Raw genomic sequence first — 10000 nt, forward strand, 5'->3', positions numbered from 1 at the left:
ACAGAGATACTCCCAGCAAGCAAGAGCCCAAAAGCAGCAGGCTAAGACCCAGAGGCCGGATGAGAAGATGCTGAACAGACTTCAATGAACACCACAAGGTGCAGAGTCTCTGTCAAGTGGGAATAATAGTTCAATCTATGCCGACGATGGTGCCATCACTGCCCAATAGCTTCCTAAGATCCACAGAAATACTCCCAGCAAGCAAGAGTCCAAAAGCGGCAGGCTAAGACCCAGAGGTGCAGAGTCTCTGTCGAGTGCGAATAAGTTTCATCTATGCCGGTGATGGTGCCATCACTGCCCAATAGCTTCCTAAGATCCACAGAGATACTCCCAGCAAGCAAGAGCCCAAAAGCGGCAGGCTAAGACCCAGAGGCCAGATGAGAAGATGCTGAACAGACTGCGATGAACACCACAAGGTGCAGAGTCTCTGTCGAGTGGGAATAATAGTTTAATCTATGCTGATGATGGTGCCATCGCTGCCCAATAGCTTCCTATGACTCACAGGAACACCCCAGCAAGCAAGAGTCCAAAAGCGGCAGGCTAAGACCCAGAGGTGCAGAGTCTCTGTCGAGTGGGAATAATAGTTTCATCTATGCCGATGATGGTGCCATCACCGCCCAATAGCTTCCTAAGATCCACAGAGATACTTGCAGGAACACCCCAGCAAGCAAGAGCCCAAAAGTGGCAGGCTAAAAGTGATTGACGCTGGATGAAAGACTTGCTCCTGGGCACTCAGAAGATGCTGAACACACTGCGATGAACACCACGAGGTAAAGAGTCTCTGTCGAGTGGGAATAATATTTTCATCTATGCTGACGATGGTGCCATCAATGTCCAATAGCTTCCTAAGATCCACAGAGATACATCCCAGCAAGCAAGAGTCCAAAAGCGGCAGCCTACTAGGAAATTTAGTATCATGCCAAATTGTTGTTGTTAAAAATACTTTATGTTTTCAAATGCATCACAACTTGGTCGCCCTCTGTTTGCTTCTGAGACGATAAATAAATAAAATTGCACCCCGAGACATGCTCGAGGCTCCTTGCGGCTGCCATTGGGATGCCGGGCACGTCTGTGCGTCTCGGGTGTCGCTTTCCCCCCCCCCCCCCCCCTTCCCTGGGCCTTCCCGGCATGCTCTGAGCGCATTTCCATCCCTGACACGGCGCCAGCCGTATATAGAGCGGTAAAAATAGCCATGCTCGGCAGCCTCTGGGCCCAGGAAGGCCTGCGTCCACCCCGGCAGCAGCAGCGCTGAGAGAGAGGTGAGCCTTGAATCCCATGCGCTCTCATGCGCCCCGGCATTTGCAGTCTGTCTCGCCCTGAATTGCAATGCTTTGCTGACCATTTGGACAGCTCTCCTGTATGTGTGTCTCTTTGTGCACGCTTTGGCCGTCTTGACCTCAGCCGACCCTGACCCTTTGTGCACAATGCGCGCCTTGTGAGCACATTGGCAACACAAGAAGGGGGTTGTGCGCCACCCAAAAGGGGTTGATCCTTCCCTGAGACGGGCTTTGCACGGTGTGCGTTCCCAACGGATGTCTATGCCGTGACAGGTATATGCGCTGCGTTGTGTCTCGGCTTGAGCCGGGGAGTCATCAGGAGGCAGGCGCTGCAGGGTGACAAAGACAAGGACACACGGAGGGCCCAAGCTTGCCCATGCCTGCATTATTATATTATATTATTATATTATTATAGCATTATAATATATTATTATCAGCAGGCAGGCGCTACAGGGTGACAAAGACAAGGACACACGGAGGGCCCAAGTTTGCCCATGCCTGCATTATTATATTATATTATTATATTATTATAGCATTATAATATATTATTATCAGCAGGCAGGCGCTGCAGGGTGACAAAGACAAGGACACACGGAGGGCCCAAGCTTGCCCATGCCTGCATTATTATATTATATTATTATATTATTATAGCATTATAATATATTATTATCAGCAGGCAGGCGCTACAGGGTGACAAAGACAAGGACACACGGAGGGCCCAAGCTTGCCCATGCCTGCATTATTATATTATATTATTATATTATTATAGCATTATAATATATTATTATCAGGAGGCAGTCGCTACAGGGTGACAAAGACAAGGACACACGGAGGGCCCAAGTTTGCCCATGCCTGCATTATTATATTATATTATTATATTATTATAGCATTATAATATATTATTATCAGCAGGCAGGCGCTACAGGGTGACAAAGACAAGGACACACGGAGGGCCCAAGTTTGCCCATGCCTGCATTATTATATTATATTATTATAGCATTATAATATATTATTATCAGGAGGCAGGCGCTACAGGGTGACAAAGACAAGGACACACGGAGGGCCCAAGTTTGCCCATGCCTGCATTATTATATTATATTATTATATTATTATAGCATTATAATATATTATTAACAGGAGGCAGTCGCTACAGGGTGACAAAGACAAGGACACACGGAGGGCCCAAGTTTGCCCATGCCTGCATTATTATATTATATTATTATATTATTATAGCATTATAATATATTATTATCAGGAGGCAGGCGCTACAGGGTGACAAAGACAAGGACACACGGAGGGCCCAAGTTTGCCCATGCCTGCATTATATTATTATATTATTATATTTATTATTATATTATTATAGTATTATAATATTATAGTATTATATTATTATAGTATTATAATATTATATTATTATATTATTATATTTATTATTATATTATTCTATGTGGGAGTTGCAGTCCAAAACGCCAGGAAGGAGGGCCCAAGCTTGCCCATGCCTGCATTATTATATTATATTATTATATTATTATAGTATTATATTATTATATTTATTATATTATTATAATATTATATTATTATATTTATTATTATATTATTATATGTGGGAGTTGCAGTCCAAAATGACAGGAGGGAGGGACCAAGTTTGCCCATGCCTGCATTATATTATTATATTACTATATTTATTATTATATTATTACATTATTATATTTATTATTATATGTGGGAGCTGCAGACCAAAACGCCAGGAGGGAGGGACCAAGTTTGCCCATGCCTGCATTATATTATTATATTATTATATTTATTATTATATTATTATAGTATTATATTTATTATTATATGTGGGAGCTGCAGACCAAAACGCCAGGAGGGAGGGCCCAAGTTTGCCCATGCCTGCATTATATTATTATATTAATATTATTATATTTATTATTATATTATTATATGTGGGAGTTGCAGTCCAAAACGCCAGGAGGGAGGGCCCAAGTTTGCCCATGCCTGCATTATATTATTTTATTATTATTTTATTATATTATTATGACCGGCTGTTAGGAACTGTGGGAGCTGCAGTCCACAACTTCTAGCTGAAGTTTGCCCATGCCTACATTATATTATATTATAATTATATTATATTATAGTATTTATTATTATTATTATTATTATTATATTATAATATTATGATAGGCTGTTAGAAATTGTGGGAGCTGCAGTCCACAACACCCGAAGGGAGGGCTAAAGTTTGCCCATGCCTACATTATATTATATAATAATAATAATAATAATGATGATGATTATTATTATATTATATTATATTATTATGACCGGCTGTTAGTAATTGTGGGAGTTGCAGTCCAGAACGCCCAGAGGGAGGGCCGAAGTTAGCCCATGCCTGCATTATATTATTATATTATAGTATTATAATACAGTAGAGTTTCACTTATCCAACACTCGCTTATCCAACGTTCTGGATTATCCAGCGCATTTTTGTAGTCAATGTTTTCAATATATCGTGATATTTTGGTGCTAAATTCGTAAATACTGTAATTACAACATAACATTACTGCGTATTGAACTACTTTTTTCTGTTAAATTTGTTGTAAAACATGATGTTTTGGTGCTTAATTTGTAAAATCATAACCTAATTTGATGTTTAATAGGCTTCTTCTTAATCTCTCCTTATTATCCAACATATTCGCTTATCCAACGTTCTGCCGGCCCGTTTATGTTGGATAAGTGAGACTCTACTGTATTATTATTATATTATATTATTATTATATTCTTGTAATTTTATAATTTTATTATATTATTATGGCCAGCTGTTAGGAATTGTGGGGGTTGCAGTCCACACCACCCAGAGTGACAAAGTTTGCCCATGCCTGCATTACATTATTATATTATATTATTATTATATTTTATTATTATTATTTTATTATATTATTATGGCCAGCTGTTAGGAATTGCGTGAGTGCACACCTTGATGTTGTCTGGCTTCCGCTCTCCGGGTTTCTGCCTGAGACATATTGGGCCCATCCGAGCACAGATCCCTTCCCAATCTGTCCCTTTGGCCCGGTGGAGGTGAGATTTATCGTGGCCGGTCCATACTTAGAACACCGGAGCCAGCGAGACCACCGCCGAGGCCGTGGCCTTATTAGGAGGGACCCGGAGGGAGTGTAACCGGACCGTGGTGTGAACTTTGCCACGGGTGCGAGCGGCTATTTCGGGCCCTGAAGGACCCTCAGCTGTTACTTAAGGAGACGGGCAGAACTTAATGCAAGACTATCCCCAGCATCGGCCACTTCACCCCATGAGCTGCCCACTTAAGGAAGGGCAACCTACTGTAGGCTTCAGGTTAAGCCGCCCCCGACCATTAATAGCCTGGCTCGCTGTCGACCTAAACAGCCCGAAAGACCGTTGCATCTGTCAAGTAGGAAATCTAGGTACCACTTTATGCGGGGAGGCCAATTTAACTAATTTAAGGTAAAGGTAAAGGTTTCCCCTGACATTAAGTCCACTAACCTGAAGAGCCGGTGTTGTCCATAGACATCTCCAGGTCATGTGGCCATAGCCATGACTGCATGGAGCGCCATTACCTTCCCACTGGAGCAGTACCTATTGATCTACTTACACTCTGGGGGTTGGTGCTCATCTCCATTTCTAAGCCAAAGAGCCGGCGTTGTCCGTAGACACCTCCAAGGTCATGTGGCCACTGGCATGACTGCATGGAGCGCCGTTACCTTCCCACTGGAGCAGTACCTATTGATCTACTCACACTCTGGGGGTTGGTGCTCATCTCCATTTCTAAGCCAAAGAGCCGGCGTTGTCCGTAGACACCTCCAAGGTCATGTGGCCACTGGCATGACTGCATGGAGCGCCGTTACCTTCCCACTGGAGCAGTACCTATTGATCTACTCACACTCTGGGGGTTGGTGCTCATCTCCATTTCTAAGCCAAAGAGCCGGCGTTGTCCGTAGACACCTCCAAGGTCATGTGGCCACTGGCGTGACTGCATGGAGCGCCGTTACCTTCCCACCGGAGCAGTACCTATTGATCTACTCACACTCTGGGGGTTGGTGCTCATCTCCATTTCTAAGTCAAAGAGCCGGCGTTGTCCGTAGACACCTCCAAGGTCATGTGGCCACTGGCATGACTGCATGGAGCGCCGTTACCTTCCCACCGGAGCAGTACCTATTGATCTACTCACATTTGCATGTTTTCGAACTGCTAAGTTGGCAGGAGCTGGGGCTAACTGCAGGTGCTCATTCTGTGCCTGGAATGAGAACCTGGGACCTTTGGGTCCGCAAGTTCAGCAGCTCAGCGCTTTAACATGCTGCGCCACCAGGGGCCCCAGTGTGTTAAACTAATTTACAATGCTGTAAAAAAAAAATTCCAGTAGCGTGTGGAAAGAATGAGGAAGTACTCCATCAAGGGCTCGGGTGTCACAAGTGGATGGGGCGAGGGGGGTAGAATATAAATGCTGTAATAAATGCTGTAAATAAAGAAATGCTGGTGAAACATCAGGAGAGAGTGCTACTGAGGCATGGCCAGGCAGCCCGAAAAAATTCGCAGCAACCGAGCGACTCCGGCCCTTGACAAAGCATGGACTCTGCACAACGGGCTGCGTGATGGGACCTGCAGTGGAAAGGAGGCCGGTTGCTATGGAGTCTCCATAGCAACCAGGTGATGGAGACTCTTGCGCCTGATTGGCTCTGGGAGATTAAGCTTCCCATTGGCTGTTCTATTTACCTGGGAGGGATTCTGTTGCCACTGGAAACCTAGCAACGCTGCGCTCACAAAGGCTTGACCGGCCAGGCCTCCGTCTCGCACCCGTAACATCGTTTCCCGCACACCTGGGAACATTTCCCAATGGGAAACCGTAGCCAGATCATGGGCTCCCTGACCCAGATCCAGTAGAAGTTGGGGTTTTCTGCCCCAGAAATAAAACAGAACCGTCTGTAGAGAGGTCTGGCTGTCACTCATCCTGGATTGTTGCCCTTGGGAAACTCTACATCCCTAACTACCTTTCTGGGTCTCTTTTTGTCTCCTTAGGCTGAAGCGTTGATCACCCCGAACTTACCAACATGGCAGCGGGTGAGTGCACTCCCCTTTCCCTGACTTAGCAAACCGTGGTGTGTGTGTAGATATATATCTATTAGACATGTCCAAAAAATCGTTTTGAATCGTATATCGGAATTATTTCGGATTGTTCTCGCTTTTTGATACGCATTCCGAGACATTGTCTCGCGGCGTAACCAGCAATGTAATTTGAACCATTGTTGGCCCATTCTCTAATTGTCTCTTAATGTTTTGTTATTCCCCCCCCCCCCAATTTTTTAAACGTACAGTAGAGTCCCACTTATCCAACATAAACGGGCCAGCAGAATGTTGGATAAGCGAATATGTTGGATAATAAGGAGGCATTAAGGAAAAGCCTATTAAACATCAAAATAGGTTATGATTTTAAAAATTAAGCACCAAAACATCATGTTATACAACAAATTTGACAGAAAAAGTAGTTCAATACGCAGTCATGTTATGTAGTAATTACTGTATTTATGAATTTAGCACAAAAATATCACGATGTATTGAAAACAATGACTACAAAAATGCGTTGGATAATCCAGAACGCTGGATAAGCGAGTGTTGGATAAGTGAGACTCTACTGTTATATATATATATATATATATATATATATATATAAAGTTTAGCAGCTCAGTGGTTTAATATGCTGCGCCACCAGGGGCCCACAATATTATATTATTATATTATTTTAATACATTGCTATATTATTATTATATTACTCTATTATTATTATTATTTTATATTATTATTATTATTATTATTATTATTATTATGATGACACAGCAAACAAGATAGACATGCTGGATTTCATATCACAAAATCACAAGTCAAACACTTCCCAAGTGTCTAGGACTGTGTGATGTATTATTATCATTATTATTATTATTATTATTATTATGACACAGCAAACAAGATAGATATGCTGGATTTCGTATCACAAAATCACAAGTCGAACACTTCCCAAGTGTCTAGGACTGTGTGAAACTCCTCAAAGCACAGCAGACAAAGAATCAGTACAAGAAAACTGCACTACAAACTAGAGCTGACAGCTGGCACAACAATTATTACTATTATATTATGACACAGCAGACAAGATAGACATGCTGGGTTTCGTATCACAAAATCACAAGTCTAACACTTCCTAAGTGTCTAGGACTGTGTGATGTATTATTATTATTATTATTATTATTATTATTATTATTATTATTATTACATTGGGTCCCCTCCTTGGGGGTCCCTTGCAGATGCTCTGTGAAGCAGGGCCAATGAGTTTCTCCCACGGCAACCGTCTCCGTGGCGACCTGTGTTGGTCTTTGGTCCCTGGGTGATGAAGGCCAGTGGGGGGGGGGGGGGGAGTGTGGGACTTGCAGTCCAAAACACCCGGAGCCAAGGAGGGCTGCGCATTGGGCAACATGGGCGCACAGTGCTCCTGCCTGGACACACCCGCCCTCAAGGCGCGGACAGGTAGCCTCACCTGAGCTTTCCCCGAAATATATATATAGCATATAGAAATAATAAAAATGTAGTCTAATCTATATATATAAAAGGATAATGGCGTTTTGGCCTAGGACAAAACAACAAAACTACACATCCCAGAAACACTAAACTTGGCAGCACAACCCCTCATCCATGCCTCTACGTTCATACAACAAAAAGGAAAGAAAAATAAAGTCCTAGTTAGCGGGAGAGGAATAATTGTTTTTATCCAATTGCTGCCAGTTAGAAGGCTAAGCTCCGCCCACTTGGTCTCCTAGCAACCCACTCAGCCCAGGGGACAGGTAGAGTTAGGCCTCACTTAGGCCTCTTCCACACTGCCTATAAAATACAGATTATCTGCCTCTGCGTTCTGGAGTAGCTCCAGCTACTCCAGAAAACGGCCAGGCTTTGAGACTGCAAGGCTATTCACTGCTATTCCGTCTGGCCAACAAAGGATTCCCATAAGCCACAGCAACGCGTGGCTGGGCAAAGCTAGTAATATTAATATATTATATACAATATTAATAATGTTGCAATGTAATATATTATGTATGATATATACTATATAGTACTATATAATATTTTATATATATATATATATATATATATATATATATATATATATAATTGTATATTATATATTACATGTAATATTACTAATAATATTGCAGTACATTGGTATAGTACAATAACGTAATATATCATACTAATATCATGCTATGTGATATATATATATATATATATATATATACACAGTAGAGTCTCACTTATCCAAGCTAAACCGGCCGGCAGAATGTTGGATAAGCGAATATCTTGGATAATAAGGAGGGATTAAGGAAAAGCCTATTAAACATCAAGTTAGGTTATGATTTTACAAATTAAGCGCCAAAACATCATGTTATACAACAAATTTGGCAGAAAAAATAGTTCAATATGCAGTAATGCTATGTAGTAATTACTGTATTTACGAATTTAGCACCAAAATATCACAATGTATTGAAAACATTGACTACAAAAATGCGTTGGATAATCCAGAACGTTGGATAAGCGAGGCTTGGATAAGTGAGACTCTACTGTATTATATACAATATTAATAATGTTGCAATGTAATATATTATGTATGATATATACTATATAGTACTATATAATATTATAGTATATATATAATATCACTAATAATATTGCAGTACCATGGTATAGTACAATAAAGTAATATATCATACTAATATCATGCTATGTGAGATATATATATATATATATATATATATATATATATATATATATATATATATTATAATAGTACTAGCAGTACCCTGCCACGCGTTGCTGTGGCCAATTGGAATTGCAGTGAATAGCCTTGCTGCTTCAAAGCCTGTCCGTTTTCTACTAGGGATGTGTAGTTTGTTTGTAAGAACGTAGAGACGTGGATGAGGAGTTGTGTTGTCAATTTTCTAGGTTGGGGGCCTTTAGTTTTGTTGTTTTGCCCGGTGGAGCGATGCCATTCTCCTTTTATATATATAGATTATAATGTAATACAATATAATACCTATAATAATACAATATAATAATACTGTAATATAATCTAATATAAGTCTCACTTATCCTACATAAACGGGCCGGCAGTACGTTGGATAAGTGAATATGTTGGATAATAAGGAGGGATTAAGGAAAAGCGTATTAAACATCAAATTAGGTTATGATGATGATGAGGATTAGGATGATTGGCTTCTCTCCTGGGAAATAGTCTTGTATTTATTCTTGTTCCCTTTGGTTCCTTCCTCTGCAGAAAAATTGAAAAATCACAAGATCATCTTTGTCGTAGGTAAGTAAGTGGTTTGGGGGATATTTGTTTTGTTTTTGTTTTCTTGTTTACTATTGTTTCCTTCATCTTTGCCCCTCCAGGTGTTTTGTTTTGTTTTTTGGTTTCGGGTCGGCTTATACTCGAGTATATACGGTAATTTTATTGGTATCTCGGCTTATACTGGAGTCAATGTTTCCCCAGGTTTTTTTGTGGTAAAATTAGGTGTCTTGGCTTATATTCGGGTCGGCTTATACTCGAGTATATACGGTAATTTTATTGGTATCCCGGCTTATACTGGAGTCAACGTTTCCCTATGTTTTTTTGTGGTAAAATTAGATGTCTTGGCTTATATTCGGGTCGGCTTATA

The 10000-nt window shown here is 41.1% G+C and overlaps 1 protein-coding gene across 4 annotated transcripts in view; it reads left to right on the forward strand.

Annotated features, from left to right (window-relative positions):
• The first annotated feature begins 1103 nt into the window (after positions 1–1103).
• The window catches only part of ak1 (adenylate kinase 1), a 15927-nt gene continuing 7030 nt past the window's right edge, over positions 1104–10000 (forward strand). The window contains exons 1-3 of one of the 4 annotated variants that reach the window (XM_062960573.1): positions 1104–1259; positions 6324–6365; positions 9619–9654. In XM_062960573.1, the coding sequence (XP_062816643.1) occupies positions 6356–6365; positions 9619–9654 (46 nt within the window). In that variant the 5' untranslated portion in view covers positions 1104–1259; positions 6324–6355. Of the gene's footprint in view, positions 1260–1532; positions 1551–6225; positions 6366–7753; positions 7821–9618; positions 9655–10000 lie in introns of those variants that run through there. The other 3 variants (XM_062960574.1, XM_008124812.3, XM_062960572.1) reach the window with 3 other exon arrangements.

Source organism: Anolis carolinensis, unplaced genomic scaffold, assembly GCF_035594765.1.
Source record: "Anolis carolinensis isolate JA03-04 unplaced genomic scaffold, rAnoCar3.1.pri scaffold_7, whole genome shotgun sequence".
NCBI classification, from domain to species: domain Eukaryota; kingdom Metazoa; phylum Chordata; class Lepidosauria; order Squamata; family Dactyloidae; genus Anolis; species Anolis carolinensis.